The sequence below is a fragment of the Urocitellus parryii genome, chromosome 5 (genome assembly GCF_045843805.1).
Source record: "Urocitellus parryii isolate mUroPar1 chromosome 5, mUroPar1.hap1, whole genome shotgun sequence".
Taxonomy (NCBI): Eukaryota; Metazoa; Chordata; class Mammalia; order Rodentia; family Sciuridae; genus Urocitellus; species Urocitellus parryii.
In genome coordinates this window covers 159,439,482-159,467,453 of record NC_135535.1, presented here as the reverse complement: position 1 = coordinate 159,467,453, position 27,972 = coordinate 159,439,482, and the positions used below count along the sequence as shown (strand labels likewise).

The 27,972-nt window shown below is 54.0% G+C and overlaps 1 protein-coding gene across 1 annotated transcript in view; it reads right to left on the bottom strand.

The window, feature by feature from the left end:
- Positions 1-201: 201 nt before the first annotated feature.
- The window catches only part of Chst3 (carbohydrate sulfotransferase 3), a 31,224-nt gene continuing 3,453 nt past the window's right edge, over positions 202-27,972 (bottom strand). Inside the window, exons 2-3 of the mRNA XM_026405816.2 lie at positions 2,701-2,924; positions 202-1,574 (exon numbers count right to left, since the gene is read on the bottom strand). Coding sequence (XP_026261601.1) covers positions 293-1,574; positions 2,701-2,840 — 1,422 coding nt within the window. The 5' untranslated portion in view covers positions 2,841-2,924 and the 3' untranslated portion in view covers positions 202-292. The remainder of the gene's footprint in view (positions 1,575-2,700; positions 2,925-27,972) is intronic.

Here is a 27,972-nt window from a genome sequence, read left to right as displayed (position 1 = left end):
GTTTCTGTGTGTGCAGGAGAGACGGGCAGGGGGACCTGCCAATAGGCTGGGGTCTGCTCAGGAGACTGCAGGCCCTGGAGGGAAGGTACTGTCCTGTTCTCGGCAGGAGACCCCAGGGCGGCCCTGGGGTTGAGCAAACTGGCTGGCTGGGGCCTAGTGCTACAGCAGGGGCTGCCTGCGTTCAGGGCAGCTTCCCACTGCCCTCTGCCAGGGATGCGTCTCCCTGCTGGCCTGGGTGTGAGGAAGGCGGGCAGACCTTTCAGGAGGAGGGGTCCACGGGGCACCAGGCTCCCTACGTGACCCAGAAGGTGCCGCGCTCCTCCAGCAGGCTGAAGGAGCGGTTGGTGAGGGAGGCAGCATCCCGGGCCAACTTGTATCCGAAGAGGCGCATGGCAGGGCCGCAGGCGGCCTGCACCACCTGGGCCAGCTTGAAGGGTATGCTGAAGCGCCACTTCTCGAACTGCTCAGAGGAGTTCTTCCGTGTGGAGTAGATGCCGTTGCCATCGAGGGCCGCCTGGGTGTTCTTCTGGATCCAGTCCTCCACCTGCGGGGTCAGCGGGATGCCGGCGAAGCGGTACATCTCGCGGGCCTTCTGCAGCGGCCGCTGTGCCACGTCCTCGTAGCGCACCAGCATGTAGCGCCCGCGCAGCCAGGAGGGCTGCCGCAGGCCCAGCTCGGCCGACAGGCGGATGCTCTCGCAGTTGCCCCGCAGCCGCTGCACCTCCTCCTCCTGCAGCCGGTCCTGTCCCTCCGCCAGCCACTTCTTCCACGTCTCATACTTGCCAGCAAAAGCCACCATGCGGGAGGCCAGCACGGCCCGGGGATCGCGCACCAGCTGGATGACGCGCAGGTCCAGCCGGGGGTCCTCGGCCAGCGGCTGCAGGAACTCCAGCTGCCGGATGCGGACGGCCTTGAGGGCCATGTGCTCCTTGCGGCGACAGGCCTCCGCCGCCAGCGTCACGTTGAGGGGGCCGCAGCGGCGGTTCTTGCAGTGGTACTTCTCAAAGACCTTCTTGACGAAGGGCGTGCACACCGGGTCCTCGCAGAGGGAGCGGCTGGAGCCGCGGCGGAACATGAACTGCGTCAGGTGGTCCTCGGGCAGGGGACTGATGAAGTGCTCCAAGACGTACAGGTCGCACAGGAAGAGCTGCTTCAGCACGTCGCGGTAGACCAGCGCCGAGCCCGCGGCGTTGGCACCTCCCGGCTCGAAGGACACGGTGCGCTCGATGTGCCACAGCGGCTCGAAGAGGTAGAAGATGTTGCCCTGCTGGTTGAAGAACTCGCCCACAAAGGAGGAGCCCGTGCGGGTGGTGGCCATGAGGAGCACGTGGCGACGGTGCCCGGCCCTGGCAGGCTGCGAGGGCTCCTCCTGCTGCTGCTCCCCGACGGCCTCCGCCGCCGACTCCACACCCAGCTGCAGGCTGAGGTTGTGCAGGCGGCCCTGCAGCTGCGAGAAGGCCGCGTCAAGCTCACTCAGGGACAGGAGGGACGCGTTCTCCGCCAAGACCAGCGCTGGGTCGGTGCTGTTGGCATCTGCCAGGGATTGGGGGATCTGCTTCAGCTTGTCAGAGACTCTGTGGAGATCACAGGGAGACCAGGGTCAGTGCCTGATTTGGGGGGAGGGGGTGCGCCTATGCAACTCTAGGCAATCTTCCCAGTTCATCACCAACAAATAGTGTGTCTAGCTGGGTTTCCCCAGAAGCAGACTTTGAGGCCAGGATTTGAGTGTAGTTTATCAGGACAGAGAAGAACTGAGGCGGGAGGAGATGTAGGTGAAGGGTGTACTGCTACGGAGCAGGGAACCCCAGGAATATATGAGGTTCAGTCTGACCCGAGAGCTCTGAACCTGCATTTCCTGGCACTTCTGGCTTGCCAATGTGCGGGTGGAGAGGTCCAGGGATTTTCAGTAGGACCAGTAAACATGAACTGGGTCCATCCATAATAAGCCACCCAGGAGGGGCACTGACAATGAGCACTTCGTGTCCCCGACCTTATGCACAGGAACTGCGATTTTCCTACAGGGCTTGTGCCTGGGAGGGGAAGAGGTCCCAGAAACCCTCGTGTGTCTAGCGGGCCCTCTGCACATAGTAGTGCTCTATGAACTTGGGGCCGGTGGGCGGGGGATTCCCAGAGGAGCCTATTTAAGGGACCCATCTCTGGAGTTGAGCAGTACACAATCTGGCAGCCCTACCAGAGTGTCCACACCAGGACCTTGCCTTCCCGTGGGCTCACCCTTACCCATAACACCAAGACTAGTGTAGGGGCTGTGCTGCTGACGTGAGCCATCATCTAGGCCAGGAAACCAATTAGTAACAATACATAGTCACAGCCAGCAAACAGCAGACATGGACCGTGTGCCAGGTGGTGCGCCAAATGCTCATACATTTTCTCATTTACTTTTTCCAACAAGGCAGCTCCTAGTCACATTTTACAGAAGACTAATCCAGGACTCAGAAAAGTGAAATCTCTCATCTTCGCTCTTGCAGCTGGGAAGTGGCAGCATGAGCATGCCAACCCAGCTGCCCGAGTCCAGAGCCCAGGGCTCACTGCTGTGCCTGGGACTCTGCCTGGGCCACAGGAGGGGCCTGGTGATCACTTGTTGAAGGGAGGCACTTGCAGGTCCACAGGAAGCCCTCCTGTCCCCTGTCCCCAGCCATCCCACCTTGATAAGGGAGACTTGTCCTTGATCGTATCCCTTACCTTGATATGATTTTGTTTTCCTTTTCAATGAAGACAAAAACCACCACCACAAAAGCCAGGAAAAGGGCATATTTGCTCCTCATCCTCAGGCTCTGCACAAAGTCCCGGCAGTCCTGGGGCAAAGTGAGTCCTTTCTCCATGGGGACAGGCTGGCCGCAGGTACTCAGCTCAGGGGCAGCACTCAGGACCTGGCTTGTGGTCTTCAGGTGGGAAACACCCTTGTCCTGTAGAGAGACAGGTGGTCAGGACACTGTGTCTGTAGATTGGGGGGGGGGGACACAGAGAATGCCTCTCCACCAGACTTTTGAGGATCCTGGCCCTGCCAGGCAGACTCACTCTTGAGCCCCAGACTCACTCTTGAAACAGACTATGCCTCAGGAGACTTAAGGAGTCTTTAATAGGTCACTGAAAATGCTGATAAGCAGGGATAGGGGCCCTGGGTTCAATCCCCAATATCCTCCCCCCAAAAAAATAAAGAAAAAAGAAAAGCTAACAAAGCCATTCATCACCCCACGCCTCTCAGCTACTCCCTCGATCTCACAGGTCAAAGGCATGTGCAGCCACCTACAGCATATGCCATTTAGATAAAGGACAGCTGGCTATGCAATGGTGGTCCTAGAAGATTTTAATGGAGCTGAAACATCCCTATTGCCTAATGACATCATAGCTGTGGTGATGTCAATGCATTACTTGGTATTTGTGTTGGTGCAAATTTGTGCAGACAGCTGGATAAAAGTGAATGCAATTATGGATGGTACATAACGCTTGATAATAAAATTTGCCATAGGGTTATATTCTACTATACTTTTTCATCATCATTTTAGAGTGTACTCCAATTGTTAAAAAAAAAAAATAAGTTCACTTTAAGACAATATGCTGCTGGGCACTGTGTAATCCCAATGACTCAGGAGGCTGAGGCAGGAGATCTCGAGTTCAAAGCCAGCCTCAGCAAAAATGAGGCACTAAGCAACTCAGTGAGACCCTGTCTCTAAATAAAACACAAAAAATAGGGCTGGGGACGTGGCTCAATGTTTGAATGCCCCTAAGTTAAATCCCTGGAACTGCTCTACCCGCCACCCTGCAAAAAAAGAAGCAGGTTGGGAATAGCTCCAGGGCAGAGTCTTGCCTAGCATGCACAAGGCTCTGGGTTTGGTTCCTAGTGCACGTGCATGTGCACATGTGCGTGTGTAAACTTGCCACACACATATACAGGCCAAGTTCAGTGTCATGGTTTGGGTCTGGAATGTCCCCTAAAGGCTCACATGTTGAAGACTTGGTCCCTGATGCAGTAGTATTCAGAGGTGGCACTCTAGGGGGTGACTGGATTATAGGGGCTTCAGTCTCATCAATGAATTGATCAGTTCGCAGTTGAGGGCATTTTGGAAGGTGATGGAAACTGGAGGAGGTGGGTCACTGCTGATGGGCCCTAAATGGATATTTCTTGTCCCTGGCCCCTTTCTCCCTCTCTGCTTCCCAGCCACCATAAGGTGAGTGGCTTTGCTCTTTCCAACTTTCCACCAAAATGCTCTGCCTCACCCCAGGCCCAGGTACAATGAAGCTGAGACCTCTCAAACCGTGAGCCAAAATAGATCCTTCCTCCTTTAAGTTGTTGTTCTCAGGCATTTTGTCACAGCATTGAAAATTTGACTAACACACTGATCCATGCTCTCTATGTTTGTGTAAGTACACCCCAGGATGTTCACACGGTGAAATCACCTGATAGCATATGTCTCAGAACATATCCCCACCATTAAGTGACACATGGCTGCATATGGAAAAGAACGCCAGTCGCAGTATAAATGTTTACAATAGCAAAGGCTTAGAAATGCCTAAATAAAAACGGTGGGGTACGCTTGCACTGGTTTATTATGTGGCCACAAAGAATACTGAGGTAGCACAGCCCTATTCAGTTCTGTCAATCAAAATGTCTCAAGACATGATCAAATGTTCCCTGGGGCAAGGAGGTACCAGAGCGTTCCAAATTGAGAACCTCCGCTGCATCATGATCCCATTCGAGACAAGAAGACGGGAGTAGGAATCTGCAGGAGCTGGATGCAGGGCTGGCTACACAGGAGGAGTGGCACCTTCCAGACAAGATCCCTTTGGGGAAAGCAGTGAGGCTCATGGGAACTGACCACCTCTCCCACGTCCAGGTCACTTGGTTTCCAGGGACCCCATTATAGCACACATGATAGGGCTTTCTGGCTGATGGCTTGTCTCCCTTTCCCAGGTTACACGCTCCCTGAAGCAGGACCAGTGCTGACAGTGGCACCTGGCACCTACGTGCTCTGGGCCTGAGTGTGTAAAACCGTCAGTGAGGTCACATTCGTCATGCACCCTGCTTAGCCTGTGCTGAGGTGTGAGGTTGTCTGTCCCATTGAGAAGGGGAGACTCAATACCATGTCTGCGGGGAGCAACGTGCTGACCTCCTGACGCTCTGCTCTTCAGCTCTCCAGTGAGGGTTGCCTGAGTCTGATGATGTGAGGGAAGCAGAGGAGCTGCCATCAGAAGTCCTGGGGCCGGGGCTGAGCACTTGTCTAGCGTGTGTGAGGCCCTGGGTTCCGTCCCCAGCACTGCAAACAACCATCCAGAAGTGCTGGGTTCAAGTCTTTCCTGCCTCTACCATATTGTGCAACCTCGTGTAAGTCTCTGGGCCTCAGTTTCTTCCCATGCAGTATGAAAAGGGCAGTCCCTAGAGCACACAGTTTCTGTGAGGGACACATCTGGTGCCCAGTAAGTTTCATTGACTAGGAGAGGGAAGGAAAGGTGGGCAGGGGGGAGGAAGGGCCTCACTGCCCTCGCCCGTCAGGTCTAGTATCTTTAGCAAGACTTAGGAGTCAGCTTGCTTCGATGACAGGCTCCTTCTTCCCCCCTCCCATCCAGAGACTGTTTTCTATTTTTTGTGGTCCCAGCCTCTTCACCCCAAGAATGATATAGGGTTCCTAAGATCTTCTGCAGCAGTACCCTAAAAAGAAGCTGCAAGTCTGAAAACTCTGGCAGGAGGCATGAGGCAGGCTGGTGGCCCCTTGGCCCTGCCCCAGGCAGGCCACCCCTCCGTTTAGCTTTGGGAGTCTAAGGGGCAGGGGATGAGGGTGAGGTTTACAGGATGTGGCGGGTCCCCAGAGCCAGAAGGCAGGGACACAGGTACCAAGAGGTCACAGGGTCATGAGGGAAGGGTACAGGGCAGGACCCAGATTAGGATCACTTGGCCAAGGCCCAGGCAGAACTTACCTGCAGGAGGCCTCTACAAGAAGTGGGCCGTGGGATCCCTGACACGGAATGACTTTGCCCAGCACCCTCCCCAGTCTCTTGGTGCAAGGGCTAGTCCTGCCTCCCTTGCTCGGTTCACAGGAAGAACTGAAAAGCCCCTCTCTCTTCCTCCTGATAGATGCCCCTCCTGGCCCTCATGCCCCGCGGGTTTATCCCCTCAATAGCCCCAGCAACGACATGACAGCTGAAGGGAAATGTGGCATCCCCTGCCTGTGTACCAGTGAACGCCACACTGCAGGGTGCCAGGCTAGTGGTGCCACCAGGGGGTGTGCCACCCAGCTCTGCCTGGGTACAGCAGACATGGGACAGTTCTCTGGACCCTGTGTTCTGCATGTAGGGAGCAAACACCAGAGGCAGGAAGAGAGCCCAAGTGCTGCGTTCTTTCATGCAAGCCACCATCTGGGGGGTGTGCACCATGTGCCAGGTCCTGGAAGATGCCAGAAATCACTCGAGGGGAACAGGGTCCAGTCTGGCCCTCCAGGAACCAGCAGCTGCCTGGCACATTCTCACTCACCACCTGTAACTATCACCCTCCTGTCTCCCATCCTCTCCCGTCCCTCTCCTCTCAGCCCTCATGCTTGGGGCCCTTCTTCTCTGCCTCGGTGTGCTCTCCCTAGGCAATGGCCGCCCCCACCTTGCCCCAGGGGGTGCCACTCACCTCTCCTCCTCCTTCATCAGCACAGTTCTATCTTTCCACTCAATCCCTACCCACCTTCCTCTCCCCAACTCTCCCCACCTCAACACACGGCACCTGATCACAGCTGTGTAGACACCCACTCCTCTGCCTCATGGAAGCCTCTCGAATGTCCAGCCCCATCCTGTATCACTCAGAGTAGAACACCAGCCTCCAGGCCCCCAGTGGAGGGTGCGATCTGCCCCCCTCTCCTCACACCCCAGCCCGCCCTCCACGGCCCTTCCTGCCACTCCCCACCTGGGACTCTGCCTACCTGGTGGCTGCAGCAGAGGCTCTTCTAGACCTTCTCGGGTGGGATCCTGACATTCAGGACTCAGCTCCAATGTCCCCTCCTCCCAGTCCTTCTCCCAAGCTGGCCAAACAACCCCCACCCCCATCACCTCCCCTCTCCGCATCCTCTTTTTCTCTTCCTGGATGGAAATGTGGTTGTTGATCGCCTCTTTCACCCACTGGAATGTCAGCTCCACAGAGGACAGCGTGACTGTCCCACCGCCTTTGTGTTCCCAGGGCCCAGAACTGTGCTCCACAGAGTGGGTGTCCATAAATAATTGATGAATGAATGAATGAAGGAAGGGCAGCGTTTCCCCCAGCACTCAGCCACGTGCAAGACGCTTAATTGCTCTGGTTTGGTAGAAAGTGAGCAGAGGAAGAAGGAAAAGCAGTTACTCCACAGGTGAGGGGACCTAGTGGCTCAGTGCCCAGATCTTGAGCTTGTGTGGCCGCGTCCACTCTGGTCGTGGGCCGTGGCCTGCACAGGGCCCTCGTGCTGCAACATCTATGACGCATACTGGCGTGGGCCACTGTGGAGCTGACACCTAAGGCTTCACCTGCTTCAGTCTCTCCCGTGCTCCTGCCAACCCAGGGACCTTCAGTTCAAGGCTCAGGCAGCTGTGTGTGCGACTGGGGGGTGGGGGGAGTGGGGGGAAGAGCTAAGGCAAGGGAAGTGGGAAAAGGAGTAGGAAGAAAAGAGGGCTGGCAGCCAGGCCCTGGGCCCTGCAAGCTGCGCCTTCCCTGCTCTCCCCGGGGTCTTTCTGTCCGGCCTCCCTCGTGACTTGGCAAGGTGCCTCGCTGGAGGAGCTCTCTGCTTGGATGGCCTCCAGCCAGGCCCTTCCATTGTGGGCCCCAGATGGACTGCAGCCCGGCCCTCCTCCCCCTGGGAAGCTGGGGTCCCAGCAAGGAGGCTGGGAATGGAACTCTGATAAGAGACGGGGCCTTGCCAGATATTGCATCAGGCAGCAAAACTCCACTGCCCTCGCTCACTGGCTCGAGGGGCCGAGAGCGCAGTGGCCTGTGGCCTCCCAGTCAGCAACCCCCGGCCACAGCCTCTCCCTGTGGGAGGAGGAGCTGCGTGGCAAGAGGAGCTGGGGAGAAGGAGGCTCCAGGGCAGAGATGGAGCTGTGGTCACCCTGGGAAAGCACCAGGCCAACCACAGGGGCCAGGGGCTGCCCCTGCCATGCCACCCAACACCTGGGCAGGGCTTTTGTGTTGTCGCTGAATCCCCGGAGAGGGGACCAAAGGCAGAGCAGGGAAGTCCCCGACCACGGGCCTACTAGGGCAGGGGACAGAGCACAGACCATGGCTTGTGCACCTGGAGCCTGTCAGGCCAGGTTCTGTCTCACACGGGGACATCCAGAGATGGCTTGGGAAGGCCCGGCTCCTTGGTTTGGACAGGAGTAAATGCCTAGCAGCTGTGGAGTGGCCCCTGAAAGGAATGAAAGGAGGTGTGAATGGAGCCCTGGCTGGCGTCTGAGCATCCCAGGGCTTCCGTTTCCTCTCGCAAGAAGGAAGCCATCTCTAACCTTCCTCATGTCCACCTCCAGCAGAGACAGAATAGAAGCAGCCAAAGGCTAAGGTGTGTGTCACCCGAGTGTCAGCGGATGCTCATGCGCCTGTGAGGGTCTGTGGGCCAGAGCCTGGTGGGGGAAGGCTGCTGCGGGTCCCCAAGGAGCCAGTCCTGCCAGGACAGGCTGTGCGAAGGTGTGGGGAGTACACTCTCCCCACCCCCACTGGACAGTCGCTTCCACAGCTGCATGAAGACAGAGCCCTGGAGAACAGCTGCAGGCCCCTGTCCATGAAGGCACTTCCAGGGCCTCTCATGCTAAACCACAGTCCCAGCTTCCTGTCCTTGTTCAGGCAGGGGCTGCAGCGCAGGCTACTGTCCCCTACTTACATGGCAGACGGCCTGGGAAGGAGCCTGCCAACCCCTATGGAGCCGACCTGGACGTGGACCAAGGTTCATGGCCAACGATGTGCACCCAGCCCTAAAATTCCCACATGTGTGAGAAGCAACTGGAATGTCTCACACAGGGGGTGGGATGCCACGCAGCTCTGCTGATGCGGAGCTACAAAAATGTCATAGTAGGTGACAGATCTTTTCACTTTATACCCTTTCCTGTTGCTTGAATTTTTGACACCTGTGTACCTGTATCACTTTAATCATTTTTAAAACTTAATCTGAAGTTTCAGAAGAGGAACATGTGATCATCCATCTTGGGACTGGTACATAGAATGCCTGGGACGCTGGGTGTGGGGATGCACCTCGGGGGTCCCAGCTACCCGGGAGGCTGAGCAGGAGAAGCGCTTGCTGAATGGGCAGAGTTTCAATTCTGCCAGATGAGAGCGGCTGTGGAGGTAGAGGTGGGGATGGTGGCGTGACCACGCAAATATACTTAGTGGCACTGAATCGTGCATAGGAAAAGGTCAATTCCATGCTATGGGTTTTCAGCACCACAAGAAATAAATAAATAAACAACGATGCCTGTGGGCAGTGGGTGGGGGAACCAAGGAACCTGGGAGGGTCCCTGGTTCGTGCCTTGGATGGCAGTCTTATTCTCTACTGTCTCCACAGCCCTTGGTCCAGCGTCTGGCACATGGCAGGGCTCGAGGAACATCTGTGAAGCAAATGAATGCACTGGTACACTGTCTCCAAGGGCCAGCGGTGGCCCTCAGCCCACTGTGACAAAATGAAGATTCTCTCTAGAGTTGGACGTGCTCTTGGCTCCCTTGCTTTTACTTACTGTCTTTGAAGCCCTGTGAACTGACACCTGAGCATGTTTTGTTCATCTGTGACATGGGGACACTGACTGCCCCTATGGCCGACCCAGTGGCCATGGGGAATTTGGTGGAGTGCTCACGGAAGCCTAGGACACAGGAAGTGGCCCCAGGCAGGAACTGCAGGCCTTGATTTGGGGGTCTGCACACTGGTGGTGAGTGGTGGGAAGGTGGGGGGGTCTGAGTCCCCCTAAAACACCACGATGAAGGAAACAGTGCAACCTGACCTGGCCACCAGCCGGAAATGTCCCCCAAGCAGAGCCACTGGATGTCGCTGGACCCTGGGCATCTCAGCCTGCCCTTCAGCTCATCTAGGGATAAACCTGCTGCCGCACCCCCGCGAGACCTGCCAGCTGCCCTCACACAGCTGCCCTGCAGGCCAGAGCTGCTCGCATGTTCCATGTGGCCCCTCATGGCCAGGAAGGGCCGAGCAGTTTGTAGGAGTGGCAGGAGTCGGGGGTGGGGGTGGGGGACAGGAGCTGAGGACAACAGGCCCTGGGACAGCTGCCTTCTCCGCTGGACTGTGGGGAAGGCATGCCCGTGGGTGCTGGGTGCAAGGTCCTGACCCAGAGGCCTTAGAGCTGTTGTGCTGAGAGCAATCTGGAGGCCAGGGGATTTTGTTCCAGGACAGACTCACATGTCAGCCATGGCTCAGGTCAGCGGCCTCACACAAAGCAGCTTGGCTTTCCAATTTTAGTTGTAGCAAGCTGAGCGTCCCTCACCTGAAATGCTTGAGATCAGAAGTGTTCAGGATTTTTGTGTGTTTTTGAAATATGTGAATGTAATGATCAGATATTTTGGAGAGAGGACCCAAGTCTAAACACAACACTTATTTCTGTTCCATATATACAGATCCTAAAGGAGATTTTGCACGATATTTTAAATAATTCTGTATATGAGACAAGTGTGGTGACTCCCATGTCACTCAGCCTGTAATCCCAGGCTCTCGGGAGGGCAAGGAAGGAGAAACTTAGTGAAACCTTGCCTCAAAATAAAATAACAACCACTGGGGATGTAGCTCAGAGGTAGAGTGCTCACATAGCATGCATGAGACCCTGGGTTCAATGCCTAGCTCTCCCCCCATTCAAAAAAAAAAATAGAATAAAAATAAAATAACAATAATTTTGTTCATGAAACAAAGTTTCACAGTGTGGAATTTTCCATTTGTGTCACGTCAGCACTCAAAGTTTCAGATTTGGGAACATTTCAGATTTTCAGATGAGGTATGCTCAGCCTGTATTTTCCTTCCACTGTTCAAGTCCGAAGGGATGTTTTATTTCTGAGAGGTTCAAGAGGAATCTGTCCTGTAAACCACCCCATCAATCACGAAGAAGCATGGCTCTCACCCTCAAACGGCAGAATGTCAGGACTAGGAAAGGCTTTTCTGAACCATGTTCCCTCACTTTCCACCTCTAGAAACTCAGCCTCAGAGAAGTGAAGTGCTTGACCAAAATTTAAACTAGTAATGACACAACGGGAACCATCTTCTATGTCTCCTGTCTCCCAGGTAAATAATCAATGAGCAGGATATCACGCAGACACTCAGGGTTCAGCTCCCTCGGGGACCCTCAGCACAAATGTTAACTACAAGGCACATCCACTCAGCAGGCCTGGGCCTGGGCCAGACATCACTAATCAATCACTGTCCTCTTTTCAGCTGGGACTGGATGGAACCTCATAAGCCCTTTCAATGCAGGGCCAATTCATTGGAGTTGGCAAGGAAAAAAAAAAAAAACAAAAAAGCCATTTGCCCTCCCAACCATAGAGGATCCCCTTTGGCTACAAAACCATCCTTAGTTTGGCAATCTACTACATGACATCATGTTAAAACACCAGACCGAATTTCAACTCTCCTTCTACTTACACAAACCCTCCATACATGTTCCTTGGACATCCAGCCTGCAGGATTTTGATTCAGAAATCCCTCTGTACCACGAGTGCCACAGGTCACCTTAATTGCAAGGTTCAGAGTAGTTAAATCATCAAAGTCTGCAAAAATGTTGCCTTCTGCAAAGAATAGCAGTGGGAGCCAGGTTCTCCTTCTCCCTTATGCACCTCTGTCCCTCATGAACCAGAGAGGAGGCGGAGCTAGAGCGAGCCTAGAAAACTGCAGAGCAAACTGCTGCCAATCCCTTCCACACCACAGCTGGCAAGGCTCCTGACCCGGCTAATTTTATATTATTACTCACATACCTTTATATGTTTTGATGAATAATGGCCAAAATGAAAAAAAAGTCATCAGGCTTCCCCACAAAAGGTTTTTGGGTTTGGGGAAATTTTGGGCAGGGACACAGGGGTGTGTTTAAGTGTGAACAGAGTCTGCTGTGGGTAGTCCAGAAGAAAAAGATGGGAGAAGCAACTGCTGGAGAAAGCATAGGAGTGCAAATTGGAACCATACACAATGCTATTATTTTTTTCACATATTTGACTGACAAAGAACAAAATGTCCTAGAGTATTCTGTGTGGGTGAAGTTTGGGGGAACTGACAAACAGAGATGTGGCCCTCATTGAGGACCCATGTGTTCCTCCACATTGCCTGGCCTCTCTTGCAGTCCATGTGACTGGTTTTGGTCAGTGGGATGTGGGTGAAAGTGATGTAAGCCACTTCAAGGTTTGGTCTTTGAAATGATTTCCACATATTCCTCAGGGACTCTCTTCTCTGGCTGGCCACATGTTCCAAAAGGCTTAGTTCAAAATGGAAGCAACTGGATCCAGGATGCTGCTTGGAGAGCCAACCAGTCTGTATCAGATGTGATGCAAGAGAAAACTAAGCCTTTGCTGTGTTATGCCATTGAGAATTGGGGTCTAATTGTTTCTGCAGCACAGCCTATCCTATCCTGACTAATACATAAGATTCTCCCATAATGCCGACAGGGGTATCCTTTTGAAGGCCATGTTGGCCTAAACATCACAATTAAATATGCATACTCTTTGCTATGGTCTGAATGTCCCTCCAAAATCCTTATTTTGAAATCCAAGCACAATGTACTAGTTTTAAGGGGAATTTTGGAAAGTAACCAAGACATGAAGAGGGAGTCTTTGTGAATGGGATTAGGGTCCTTGTAAAGATCAGGTTCTGTGGGAACCATTCACCCCTTTAACCAAGTGAGGATGCAGCAAGAAGGCACCATGTTTAAAGCAAAGAATGAGCCTTAATCAGGCCCTGAATCTTCTGGTGCCTTGATCTTGGACTTTCCAGACCCAATAACTCTGCACAGGAGGTTTCTGTTATTTATAAATCTCCCAATCTTTGGTATTCTGTTATAGCAGCCCCAATGGCCCGTGAAACTCTTAGACCCAGTAACTAATCTTTCAGGTAGGCTTGCACGGGTAAGAGCAAGGACACACACTCTTTCTAACAGCAAAGCCTGACCGTGACCTTGATGCATGTTCATGGGGAGGAAACTCCACTTGTTAGATAAACGTCAGGTACGTTGAACAATGTGATACTCTGTCATGATTAAAAGGAAAGAGGCAGGTCTGCCGAGGCCGACATGAAATGCTGTTCAAGATACACGTGATGAAAGCAAGGAGCAGGGCCTTTGAGGTAACCCACCAGCTGTGGAAGACAGGAGTGGAGACGCATGCACTGGCTCAGCCTCAGATTCCTCCAGAGAGGGAAACAAGAAATCGGTGGGGGAGCTTGAGGGGACTGGAGAATAAGGGTGAGAAGTGGGGCCCATTTTAACTTACAATTTCTTCTGCTGTTTGGATTTATCATCATGTTTATATATTACCCTTTTCAAAATAAAAGGCAATGGTGATAAAAATAAATTGGAATTAAAAGAGCATATGGTAGGGGGTGAATAGAAGGTCATTGGATTAGACAAGGAGGGGGCTGGGAATGGGAAAGACAGTAGGATGAACTGGACAGAACTTTCCTGTGTTCATATATGATACCCGACCAGTGAAACTCCATGTACAGCCACAAGGATGGGAAGTTCTACTCCATGAATGTCAAAATACACTCCACTGTCATGTGTAACTAAAAAGAAGAGCACATGGAATTGGGCCCCAATCCACTGCCCTGCACACATTAAACAGTGCTGAATGTCCATCTGTGTGACCAAGACCACCTTGTTAGTTTTGTGACAAAACTGACCCAGAACAAGCAGGGCCTGACGAAGATGGTGACTGTGCAGGGTTCTGACATCTTGACCCACAGGCTGCTGTTAACCTGGGGACAGCAAAGAGTTTTCATCCCACGAGCAAAAGCCCACAGATTGGTATGGGCATCCAGAGCACAGTGAGGAGAAACAGGCTGAGAGCAAGCTTGTTTTCACAGGAAAGAATATGGTGGTTAATGATGTGGCCATGTGTGCAGGATCGGGGAAGAGTTGGCCTGTGTCACATATTTGCTATTTCAATTTTAGGAGGAGCAGGTTAAGGCAGGTCAGGAAGTTTCTGGGCCCTCGAGTTTTTTTCTACCCTTACTCTTCAGGTGTCTGTTATTTCTGTGTTGGTCATGCTCATTACTGCAAAATTCTGGGCTCTACTGTAGTGACATGGCCACATCAATATTTATAGCAGCTCAATTCACAGCAACTAAGCCATGGAACCAACGTAGGTGCCCTTCAACAGATGACTGGATAAAGAAAATGTGGTACATGTACACAATGGAATATTACTGAGTCATAAATAAGAATGAAATTATGGCATCTGCCAGTAAATGATGGGACTGAAAACAATCATGCTAAATTAAATAAGCCAATCCCCCCAAGCCAAAGGCCAAATGTTCTCTCTGATATGCAGATGCTAACACATAATAAGGGGGTGGGGGGGCGTAGAACAGAAGTTAATTGATTAAACAAAGGGGAAGGAATAGGGGGGATGGGAAAAGGATAGTAGAATGAACTAACATAACTTTCCTATGTTCATATATGAATACACAAACAACGAAACTCCACATCATGTACAACTGCAAGAATGGGAAGTTATACTCCATATATGCATAATATGTCAAAATACACTCTACTGTCATGTATACCTAAAAATAACAAATCATAAAGTATAAAAAAAGTCATGGGGAAAAAAAGTGAATAAAGCTCCTTAGGTGACTTTAATCTAGAATCAGCAAAGATCAAGACTATTTTATTTATTTATTTTTAAAAATATATTTATTTTCTTTAAGTTTTAGGTGGACAGACTATCTTTGTTTTATTTGTGTGCTGCTGAGGATCGAATCCAGTGCCTCACGCATGCTAGACGAGCGCTCTACCACTGAGCCCCAGCCCCAGCCCCAAGACTATTTTAGACCACCCAAATCCACTACCCCAGGGCATCTCAGAGACGGCAGCAGCTTCGGCCTGATGGCACACTGGCTCATCAGCGGTCCACACTGGTGTGGAGACGGGGTGCTGGCTCTCTTGCTGAGCAGGCACGGATCAGGCGATGGGTCTGTGTTCCTTGTTTTATTCAGGACACAAGTTCTTGAGGAGCTTCCAGGACCATGTATGAGTGACCCATTTAAAACCTAAATAGTGCAAAACACCACGGACTCCCCTACACCACAGACTCCTCCTCAGCTCCAAAGGCCATGGATATCACTGATACACAGGACTCGGATGAGCTTTGAGGGACTTAGGCTGAGGGGAAGAAAACCAATCCCAAATGATTCCATACTACGTGATGCCACTTATATAAAATCCTTGAAGTGACAACATTACAAGGACAGAGCCAGATTGGTATTGCCAGGAGTTGAAGTAGGGGCAGGTACAGGAGAGGAGTGAGTTTATCCCTGGGCGGCACCAAGGATCCCTGAGGTGGTGACACTGTATCTCCACTGTAGCAAGGTCAATATTCTAGTGGCATATTGGGCTGGAGTTCTGTAAGATGCTACCACTGGGGGAAGTCGGGTAATGACTTCAGGTGTCTCTTTCTCTTTCTTCTTCTCTCCCGTCCCCCACCCCAGTAGTAGGGATCTAACCCAGGGGTGCTCTGCCACTGAGGTACATCTCCAGCCCTTTTTACTTTGAGACAGGGTCTCACCGAGTTGCTGAGGCTATCCTTGACCTTGCAATCCTCCCGCCTCAGCCTCCTGAGTTGCTGGGACTGCAGGAGAGTACCACTGCTCCTGGCTTCACTGTATTATTTCTTACAGCTGCCATGAGGCTGGGGGTGTGGCTCCGTGGTAGCGTGCTTACCTGAGCCTGGTGTTTGATTCCCAGCATCACAGGGAAAAAAAAATAGTATATTAAAAGGGAAAAACAAAGCAAACTCAACTGGTTTCCAAGACAGTAGGCAGGGTTTAAAGAGCTCTTTGCAAAATGGAGTTAGAGGTGGGGCAAAGGGACGCAAACAGCCTTCCTGGGACAGAAAATGAGCCAGTTCAGTCTGGCTTTTGCACAGCCAAGGGCTGGTGGCCCTCCTGGGGTCTGTTCATGAGTAATAAGCGTGGGGCTTTGGGAGGAGAAGACTGAATGAGAAAACAAGACCTGGATGAGGAAGCTCCATCCTTGTGGCAGGGGACAGAGAAAGAGGGCCTGCCACTCCTCCAAAATCAGGTTCAACCCCTTCCCCGGGGAAAACCTGGCCCACCCCATCTTTCCAACTGGACTCCCCTCACTGAAACCCCCCCTGGCAAAACAGGCCTCACCCTTAGCAGAGGACACACAGACTGAGGAGGACAGAGCTGGCATTGGAACCCACATCTGGGTAAAGACTGTGGTGGGGGGGGGGTGCTGTATCTCAGTGGCAGTGCGTTTGCCTAGCGAGCGTGAGGCCCTGGCTTCAATCCCAGCACCGCCCAAAGGCAGGAAAAATGAAGAACGTGATGAGCTGGGGAGGACCCTGAATGAGGGGCCAGACACCCCTGGCTTCTTCCAGCTCCATACACACCGTGGGACCCCAGGTGTCTGCTTGGCTGCTCTCTACTCATTTGTAAAACAAAGTTGGTTGTCGGGTGGGATGAGGTCCCTATATCTATGATCTTACAGTTCTGAAGGTCACAAGTTCGCAATCAGATTCACAGCCCTAAGACCTAGGGGTCACAGGCCGCCCTCCTCCTGGAGGCCCCAGGGGGAGCAGCTTTCTGGCCTCTAGAGGCTGCCAGCTTTCCCTGGCCCCTGGCCACTCCTCCATCTCCACAGCCAGCATGGCAGCTGGGCCCTCCTCCCGCTGCTTTCTTCTGACTCCTTTTCTGTAGGCAAATCTCCTTCTGCTTCCCTCTTAGAAGGGCCCTTTGTGATTCTAATTAGGGCCTCCAGGAAAATGCAGGATAACTGTCCACCCCAAATTTCACGACATCTGAAAAACCCCTGTACCACAGACACACCCATGTGAACATCTTGGGCGCCCAGTCCAGCCTCCCACAGGTGCCTGCCTCCCTGCATGGGTGCTGGGAGTCAAACGTCTGGCGGTATCTGATAGGAAGCCAGGATTGCTGAATTTGGGGGGGGGGGGGCGTGAGAATCATTTTGACAGCTTTTCAGAAATATCAGCTCCTGGAGTTAGCCCTGAAGATTCCAAGGAGTGTGTTCTGCGCTTGGGAATTTTTATAAGCTCCCTGATGATGGTGGGCAGCCAAGGCTGGGGCTGAAGTCCACGTGCGCAGTCATCCTTACGCCCCACAGCTACTTAGCACCAAACCTCAGGGCCCGGGAGCTGTTCAATAAGTGCTTGTTGAGTTGGACTGAACTGAGTCACTCCCGGGCTCCACGGGGCCCGGGGTGGAGCGGGAGGGCTGAGGGAAAGGGGTTTCTGGCCACCGCATCAGGGCCTGCAGAGAGGAAGAATGAGGCTCTGTGGACAGACAGGGACTGAGGCCTCCAAGTCAACCTCACACCCAGCAGTGGCCGCCTGGGGGGCTGGAGTCCTTTCTCCTCTCCAAAGTGCAGCCCAGGGGGCCAGCCAGGGCAGGATCCAGTCATCAACGGGCCATTGTCACTGGAACAGAGGGGCTCTGTGCCCACTGAACACTCCCCTCCCTGAGCAGAGCTGCTCCAGCTGAGCAGGCTTTTGGAGGGCTGGGATGCTAGGGAGGGGGTGTGGGGCCCCAGGCTACCGTGGAGGATTAGGGGTGGGGGCTGAGTGTCCCCTGCTCCTTCATGCGGTCTCCTGAGTCAGCAGGCTGCGATGCTGGGAAAGGGTCTGATCAACGTTGGGAAGCCAGAGACAGTGACACCCCCCAGACCCCACCAGAGCCCGTGGGGACCGTGTTCCCCATGGGACAGTCATGCTTGACCTACCTTTTTCTCTTAAAAAAAAAAAAAAAAAACACAAAAAACCCAGGAAGGTGAAATCCACAGGTAAATGGAGTCTTTCATTGCCAGTATTTTTGAGGAGGCTGGGAGGGTTTTATGATCTCTGGGTTCAGGATTTGCGAGGCAGGTAATTCAACCAGGGCTGCGCATGATCGTCTCTATGCTTAACGGAGCTTTTGTACATTCAGCACTTGACGGGAAAAGTGTGAGCTGGATTTTAGGAGGGTGGTGTTAAAGGTCCAAAGACAGGGCCTGGCCAGCATCCTGGAAAATCCCAGAGATCCACCCTTCTTTTATTTTTTTATTTTTGGTACCAGGGATTAAAACCAGGGGCACTTTACCACTGGGCCACATCCCCAGCTCTTTTTTTGTATTTTATTTAGAGACAGGGCCTCACTGAGGTACTTAGGGCCCTGCTAAATCGCTAAGGCTGGCTTTGAACTCTCGATCCTCCTGCCTCAGCCTTTGGAGGTGCTGGGATGACAGGCGTGTGCCCCTGCGCCCGGCAGAGATGTACACTTCTTGTAGTAACCACCATCCATTCTTATCTCTTCAGTAAAGCAGGACCCCCAGGGGGCTCTGCAAGGGAGCACTGCCCTAAATATGTGCTAGGAGGACCCGTCTCAAAGTGGGGCCCCGGCCAGCAATATTAGCATCACCTGGGAACCTGGAAAGGCAAATCCTCAGGCCACACCAGATCCACGGAGTCAGCATCTTGGGGCCAGAGCAGCAAACTGCTTCCACAAGCCCTGCCCAGGGGGCCTGAGGCACACTTAGGACTGAATGCCACGGTGCCAGAGGAGTGGTTTTCAAACCGAATACCTTTGACCACTTTAGTAGGTCAGGCAAGCTTTTTTTTTTTTTTCCTCTTTCCTTTTTAATAGAACGGTATAATGTAGAGTAGAAAATATCAGAGGGCCTCATGTAATAAGGATAAATACAGGTTTCGTAGGCTTTTGTTTCCGTTATGTGTGTTTGTGTCTGAGGTTTTGGTCAAAGGAGTCTAAAAACCAGTGTTTAGAGCTGAAGGTTCTCATGGACCCCGGCCCCCCTTTCCCCACGGGGACCGAATGGAGAGGCTTTAAAGATGGTGGCCTGAGAGTTCCCCTGCAGTCCCCGCAAGGAGGAGAGGTAGTCATTAACCCAGGCCAGGTGCTGCCCAGATTCCACTCAGCTCTTAAAGGCTGAGCCCAAACCCCACATGTCCCCAGAGCCGTCCTTGATCCTGCCCTATTAGCCATCATCGATCTCCAGGGGACTGGCACCGACCCCCACCCTTTTGCACTCCTGATTCTCATGCGAGCTCCGTGGGCAAGGCGGATCCTCCCCACCATCCTCAACTTCTATTTAGATGAGAACCAGGTTCAGAGAAGGCCCAAGGACCTGCCCAAGTCAAGGTTCAAGGAGGTTCAAGGCCAGGCTGCACAGGGCAGGGTCCCTGTGGCCTGCTCCTTCCCAGCACTACGGATCTCCACCTCCTGCTGCTCCTGTGGGCTCCACCTTGTCCCACTGCTCAGCACTGGGTAAGGATGTAAGAAAGGAGGAAGGAAGGACGTGGGGAGCACGAAGGGAGGGAATGTGTTCCGGGGCCATGGACAACCAGTATGTGGCTGACCTTCCCCGACACTGGGCTCACAGGTTCAGATCTGGGGAGACAGCCTGGGAGGGGTCCGGACATCACCTCACTGTGCCTTGAAGACTGCTTTTTGTCCACTGAGCTGTGCTGAGTACAGGCTCCTCAGAGGCCATCTCCAAGGGCTGGAGAGGACGGCAGGACAGCTGTCACCTGGTATGGGGGGAAGCTTCCCCACATTCCTACAGGCTGCCCCCTCCCTGGCCCCTCAACCTGGCTGCTCACCACGGCAGCTCCTGGCCTCTGCCCTCTCGTCTGCAAAAGGGGGGGACAGCAGGGCCCACCACACAGAAGCACCTGAGGACTTGGAGGCTGTGCCTGAGTCCCTCGAGCAATGCTGCTCGCAAAGCAACCCTCTGCACCGGTCTTGTCGTCAGACAAGCTGTAGGGAATGAGCGGTCACCTTGTCAAGGAGGTGAGCTGATCTGTGGTCCTGGACACGCTCCTGGGAAGCCTAGAGGAGCAGGGGTTAGAACCTGTGGCTGGAGCCGGAAGCCTGCAGAGGTCCCGGGCCCTGCTGAGCCACTCTCTGCTGTGTGACCCACGGTGCAGACCGACTTCTCCGGCTTCATTTCTCCTTGGTCAAACAGGGACAGCGCTGCTACCTCACAGGGTTGCCATGAAGACAGACATGGGACAATGGCTGTTACTAGGTCGCAGGTGCCTGGCAGAGAGTCAAGGTTCCACTCAAGACAGAGATGGTGTTACTATTACCAAAGGCTCTGTGGACAGCCTTTCCCAACAGGTGGCTCCAAGCCAGGCGGTGGGGGACTTTAAAAAAAAAATCAAGCTTACAAGACTCTGAATATATAATTTAAGCCCCAGCCTGGTTGAGTCTGATCACCCTTGCCCCCTGCTGCACCCAAGCTGTGGCCCCCTGCCTCGCAAGATGAGAGTAGGCAAAGGAGAAGGGGCAGTGGGGTGCACAGGGCCATCGGGGAGCCTGGAGGAAGCCGAGCAGATAGGCTGGGGCTGGCTCCCGGGCACACAGGGATGGGGGCCCATCTGACTGTGTGGGTGGAGATAAAGGTGACTTCTGATGGTGGGCAGCCACTTAGCAATAACCGTAAGCAATTATCATAATAGTCCTCAGGCACAGGTGGTCTGTGCGGGGACCCTGGCACTATTTCCAGGCCTGGTTATGTTCCAGGTTGTGCCTTGGTTTACCTGTTCACGGGGGGCCCAATGGAGTCAGATTTCAATTGCTTTAAAGCAGGACTGGGCTAGACAGGGTGGCTCACACAGGTAATCCCAGCGATTTTGGAGGCTGAGGCAAGAGAACCACAAGTTCAAGGCCAGCCTTAGCAACTTAGCAAGATCCTTTCTCAAAATATCAAGAGGGCTGGGAGTTCGGTCCTGGAGTGCTGGCCTAGTGAGGCCATGGGTTCCATCTGCAGTACTGGGGGACAAAACTGGACAGGACTAGGGACTTAGCTCAGTGGCAGAGCAGTTGCCCAGCACACAGAAGGCACTGGGTTTGATCCTTAGATCCTCAGCACCACAGAAACAAATGGGACGATTTAAGAGCAGCTCACACACACACACACACACACACACACACACACACACACACACAATTAACATTACTGGTTGCCTCCGTGGAGGGTCCTGGGTGTCTGAGGCACAAGAAAGAAACTTCACCATATATCTTCGTATACCTTTTCAATTTTGAACCATGGATGTGTATTATAAAATTTAATAAAATTAACAATGACATAAAAGTAGGTACCAGTTGTCTACCTGTAGAAGTAGAGGCAAAGCTCTCACAAGGTTAGACTCTTCTGTTTTAGAAAAGCCATTTTAATAGGCCTTTAAATTTAAGCAGCAACCAAGGCAAAATCCTGCACCAGCAAGGGAATTGGACAAGAAGAAGCAAAACGGCTCCTAAAATCTGGAGAGAACTGGCCTGGTGAGTGCTGCGTGGTCATAGGAAGGTCAGTCCCTGCCTCCTCCAGAAGGAAACTGTCCCTCTGTCCTTCTCTCTGCAGAAAAGAAGACTTGAGTCTTGAGTCCTTCTCTTTTCAGCTGAGGGAACTGAAAGCCTCCCCTAGCCTCAGTGTCCTACCCTGGAAAATGGGGCTAATCAGGCCTCCCTTGGGAGGTGGTGGCAAGGCGCCATTCGGCACAGGCCTGCAGCCGGCCCCTCCTCCCCAGCTGCCTGGCAGAGGGCGGCAGCAGCTGCAGCAGCCTGGCATCCTGCACCCACCGACTGGGGTGAGGAGGCTGGCACTCGGCCCCCGCTTGACTCATATTCCTTTCCAGGTCTGCCTGCCAGCCCAGGACAGGCGCGGATTTGTGGATTTGCGTCCCAGTGCTCCTTCCCAAAAGGAGTCAGCCCACAGGGCCACATAAGCAGAGTGAGGGCCACGGCATTCTCTGCCACCTCCGACAGGGATCTGCGAGCTCTGCGAGGCTCTGAGCCGGGGCCCATGCTCTGAGACACACACTGCCTGGCGCTTCCTGTCCGCACTGCACAAGGCACTGGAAATAGGACTGTACCCCTCTTGCTGTGGTTCTCTGGTTGGCTTGATGGCACCTCTGGAGTTGGATGGCCAGGGTGTGCAGTCTGGCTGTGCACCCTGGACAAGTCACCGGATCCCTCTCATTGCTGACATTTGCAAAATAGGACACCCTTCGTGCCATCAGAGGGGTGTTCATAAATGACTCTGCCCAAGGATGCTTCACCAGATGGCCCTCCGACGCCCCATGGTGTCCTCTGGAAGGCAGAGCCGCTGATCCACCTGACTGCCCTCTAAGGTGCGGCCTGGTGCTGGGCCCACAGCTCGGCCAGATCAATCTGATCCCCACACAAGAGCCACACTATTCGCAAAGGAGAAGCAAACACAGGCTTCGGGGCTGTCCCCTCCCAGGCCACATTCCAATCAGGGGCTGGCATGGCCCCTGAGAGCTCCTAAAAGTGGAGGCTTTCTGTGCCCATCACCATTTCCAGAAGCTTCTGCTTCAGCAGTGTGTGTGAGTGGGGGCCATGGCAGAGAGCAGGACAGAGAGTAGGGGGGTGGGACACAGTGGCTGGGGAGGAGAACCCGGGGCAGGAAGTAGGGGAGCTGACCTGGCCTGGCCACCTGGCCAGGGACTCTGGGCACTGAGGTCACCAGGAGAAGCACAGAGGGCAGACTGGCAGGTGGGCGGCAGACAGGAGACTCAGTGATGTCATGTTTTCCACCAAATGACTCAGTGGCTCGCCCTGGGCGATGAATGGCGAGCTGTGTGTGGTGCCTCCAGGATGACTTGGCATCGTCCCCCCTCCCCGGTCACCTCCTGTCCTCCCCGCCCCAGGGACCCCAGGCTACATCCCGGTAGTTCCTGACTCATTTCCATGCTGCTTCTGCCACTCTCTCCAATCTCTACTTTGAGGGGGGACTGAATGCCAGGAAGACGTGGGTGTCACGGCTGCCTCTGTGTCCCTCTGGCTGAGCTGCCTTGAGCAGGTTACCTTGCCTCTCTGGATTTCGGTTTCCTTATATGCAACAGGGAGACACTGCTAACGACCTGGCTGGCTTTTATGGGGCTTAGTAAGAATGTCTACAAAGCACTTAGAAATGGTCAATGTGACAATCGGGGGCCTCTATGATCTGACCTCGGTTTACTTTTCTACTTGAACTTAAAAATCTGTACTATCTTCAATCCCCAGCATAAAAATCACACACACACACACACACACACACACACCAAAGGTCGTGTAGAATCGTTGGTGTTTCTTAATGCTGTGTATCAGGCACTGCTCTGAGCACTTGTATAGAAACACATTTTCCACTCATGTCACCCCGCCCGACTGAATTTTCTTATCTTTGTCTCTCTGGCCAACTTCCCTTCGAGAAGCCTTCCTCAGTCTTTCCTCACGGCCACAGGTCCACCCAGGTCTGTCATCACAGCTGGACTCCAGGTGTCCCAGGGTGCAGAGTCTCCTTGGCTTTCTGCAGGGGAGCAGCTCTTGTCCCAGCCTGCCTTGCACGGTGTCGGGCGGGACCAGGCGTGTAGCAAGTGGGCAGGGAACAGCAAGCCCCCAGGCCATGGTGGAGGGGCCACTGCTTCTGTGAGGATGAAGGGAGGGCTGGAGCTGGAACCTCAGGGCAGCTCCTCCCCGCTCAGGGACACAGCCTGCCGGGTGGCCTCCTTCTCTCTGCTCAGGAGAACTCGCGCGGCCATGGGACCTGCATTGCCTGACTTTTAGGACTGGACCCTGGAGCAGCTGAACTCATGTTTGGGGCCAGGACTGGTAGGTCCAGCCCACATAATCCAAGGTGTCCATGGGTGGCAGGGACAGGACAGAGGGACCCATTCCTAGATCCCAGCCCAGTGCCCACGGGGTAATGAATGACCTTGTGAGACCGTGTGCCTGGGGTCCCTCTTTCCTGCTCCAGGTGCACATCAGCTGCTCCTCCCATTCGCCACCACCCTCCCCAGGCAAGAACCATGCCCTGACAAGTGTCCTGAACAGGACGTCCCACCCCACAGCCAGCAGCTCCTCGAGGTTCCCACCCCACCTGCAGCCCACCCCTCACCCTAGCGCACGCTTGCCGCACACCTGTGGCTGTGCTGACTGAGCACAGGGGACACAAAAGTGAACACAGCCTGTTACGGGGCAGAGACCACAGACCACGGAGCCGGCCACCGCCAGGCAGCAGGTGACACCGTGAGGGGGATCGCAGGCAGCCACAAGGAGGGCCTCACTCTGGCTTCCAGGGCGAGGAGACGTCCAGGCCACGGGCAAAACAGGAGGGGCCTCCTGGACAGCTAGAGAGGCCACGAGAGCAGGCTGTGGACCTTGGGAAACGGGGACGGTTGGGAATTTGGGACACCGTGTCCCAGTGGGGGCTGGTAAAAGAAGAGGCCAGGGAAGAAACATCTGCTGATAGGTGACAGGGCTCACGGAAGCCATTTGTCACCCCAAGCGGATACGTGCTCACTCCAGGGTGGGGCTCCTGTCTTGCTGGAAGGCCTCATGGGGGACAGAGGCTCCAATCGGCAAGTCCCCCTTGCTCGCTGAAACCACGGGAGCGGAAGCTGGGCCCGGCAAAGAAACGCCTCGCCCAGGGCTGCAAGGTGCTGGGCCCCAACCTGGGGGAGGTCGCGGCTTCCACCTCACCTGCACTGTCCACAGCCGGCTGGGAGATGCCTCCCACCGGGCTTCCCTGCCCGGACCCCCAGCATGCCCTGGCCACAGGCGGGAGGTGGGTCCCATTGGGCCATTTCTTGTCAGCAGCACAGCCACAGCAGGACAGACGCAGGTGACACTGTGGGAGGGCAGGGGCTCAGGCGCCAGCCTCTGAGCTCAGGCCTGGGCTCACTGTGGAGGCCGTGGACGTGGGCAGCTCCCCAGCCCGTCTGGCTGTTCTCCTCTCTGTGACCTCAGGAGCTTCCTGGGAAAGCTCAGGTGGGGACGCCCAGCAGGTGCTCAGGGCGGCCAGCTGTTGCTGTCACTGTTTCCTGGGTGCCCTCCCCCAGACACCTGCGCCAGGTGCGGAGCAAAGGAGAACCACAGCCTCTCTCAGACTGGATCCAGGAAGGGTCCCTGCTTGGTGGCTGCCTCCGTTGCTCATTCTCTGTGGAGGATGCTCTGGGTTCTGAGCTCAGGGCCTCTGCAACACGCACCTGTCCTTGACCCCGAGGGCCAAGGGCTGGGCTCCTCTGCCCCCTGAGAAGCCTCTGGCGGTCTCCAGAGGAAAGCTGGTGCCCACGCCTGGCCCTGCCTTGCGGCTGGAGTTGTGAAATTCCTTGTTGAAACTCCATGCAGTCACAGCCAGGGGGTGGCCCTGTTTGTTTTCAAAATATTTCCTCAGATAGCACTGCTCTGGCTCAGAGGGCGCCTCAGCACTCTCCAGAACCCTGCAGATGGTGAGGCAGCTGGAGGGGAGGGAGGAGAGGGACGCAGGGAGACAGCAGTGGAGGCCCGGGCCAGCTCTCAGGTAGCGTGAGGTTGGCACATGCGAAGGTGAGCGTGCACACGCAGGACGGAAAGCCCAACCGAGCTGTGAACACGGACAGCAAACGTCTCAGCTGGGGAACCTTCTTATGAACCAGAGCTTTCCTCATCAGTCCAACAGACAGAACAGAAAAGGGACAGGGACCTGCCACCCCTTCATCAGGCCCCTAAGGGTTCCCCTGCACTGAACCCTGGGGTTCCACGGAACCTAGTTGAAAACGCTTGCAGCTGAGGCTGTCACTCTCACTCCCGGGAGAATCAGCACACACAGTGCCTAAAAATATGAACTTCCTGTGGGAAGATGAGATTATCTTTCCAGTAAATTCTAATTAGAGTCTAGCATAGGGAATGCCACGCATCTTAGAGAATGGGGGCTCAAAGCATGCGAAGTATTGATCTCATTCACTGACAGGTTTGTGGGTACCCCTACAACGCCCTGTGTGCTTGCACTCAAGACTGATTAGCAACACTAACACACACCTAGCTCTCACTGTGTGCACTTTTAGACTCTTTATGTCTATTAACTCACAACCACATGCTACAGTTGGTTACGGTTACCATTCTCCTCTTACAAACTGGGAAACGGAGGCTCAGAGAGGTTAAGTACTTGTCCAAAGCCACACGGCACTTTTGTCCATGATGATACATGCACTGTTGTGTGAGTGTGTGGTTATGCCCTTCTCCTACCAAGAGTACAGGACATAGCTCACCCCATAACCCCGGCAGACTGGCAGCAACAGGACAGTGACAAGACCCTGGGCCTCAGGCAGTGCCCTCCCAGATCCCAGAGGTTTCCGTGTTTGCAGACCCACCTTGTCAAAGTCACATACAATGGGAGGCCCCTGGTCACTCCCTGGCTTCCAACCCCAGCCAGAGCTCCCGTCTCCCCTTCTCACTGTGTGCTAAGTTTAGAGTCAGTCACCAATTAAACTGCCATCATTAAGTGATGAAGAACCCGCTTCCTATCTCAAAGACACAAAAATGTACAACAATGCTTGAGCCCCGGGAATCCATCAGTGCCACAGTCACCACCTCTCCCTGAGCTCACGTGACTACAGTCAAAATCAACCTTAAGTAAAAACTAAAAAGGGATAGGGATGTATCTCAGTGGTAAAGCAGGCCCAGGTTCAATTCCCATTACTGGAAAAAAAAAAAAAAAGAAATAAAAAAACTTGACATTCTGTTGGCCTACAGAGGAAACCAATACTTTTTATTTTTGGTACCAGAGATCGAACCCAGGGGCACTGAGTCACATCCCCCACCCTTTTTACTCTTTTATTTTGTGACAGGGTCTTGCTAAATTGCTGAGACTCGCCTCAAACTTGCAATCCTTCTTGCCTCGGCCTCTGAGCTGCTGGGATTATAGGCCTGTGTGGCGGACACATGGCTTTTGAGGGTTTCTTGACAGATTAGATGTAACCCAGACAATAACTCAGATAAATCCACCCTAAAGCAACATTTAAGATACAAAGCTTCCTCAGATGTCACAGAACTGGAGAAAAGCCCCAAGATCAAAGTCAAACCCACCAACCAACCTGCTTTCCCCGGCCAGGGGCGGGGGCTGGGACTTACCCAGAAGGAGCAGGGCTGGGCCCTGGGGAGGTCTCTTCTCCCACATGTTCTTCCTTTCTGCAGCCACCAGCACAAGGACTGGCCGCAGAGAGTGTGTGTCCTGGACTTTTGAGGTTCCCAAAGTCTAGGGGGAGGGACTTCCCAGGGAGGGGGCAGGTGTAACCACAAATAAGAACCTCCCAGGCTGGGAGAGGTGGTGTTTACCGTGGCGCTCGCTTGGCGCTTGCAGAGGCTGCTCAGGGAAGTGGGGTGTTGACCTTCCCCTCTTCCTCCAGGTCCTTGGTAAAGAGAGCTCCCCAGGCCCAGTAAATTTCCAGGGCCCAGCGAAAACCCACAGTCCCTCAACACAGAGATATCTTTGTGAGGCGGGGTGGGCATGGCGGAGGAGGGCTTGGGTGCCAAAGACACGAAGCTGCCTGTGCTCAGGGGCTCCCAAGGCTGCCCCCTCCCTCCACCCTGGCAGGGGACCAGGAGCCACCAGCTAGGTTGGAGCCCATGGAGACTGAAGGCTGAACCAACTGTCTGGGCCTGCTAGGGGCTTCCCACTCCCAACTGTGGAATCTGCACGCACAGCACAGAGCGAGCAAGCACGCACGTCCTATGGTCTTTGGGCCTCCAAGAAGAAAAGGTGACAAATTCCATTTCTATTTAAGGAAAGAAGAAGAGCGCTGATTCTCCTGCTGTGTTACATCACCAAAGTCAGAGTCTCTGAGCATCCTTCTCAGCTAAGATGCCTCGGGGGCCCCTGCAGTACCACTACTCAGCAGAGACACTCCCAGCCCCTCCCAGGGCTTCACCCACCACCTGACAAGGTTTTCAGTCCCTCCCAGGGGAGGACAAAGATGGTAGCAGTTGCCCCTCAGCTGGGGCGGCTTCTCCCTGTACCCTGTGTCCCAGATTCCATTCT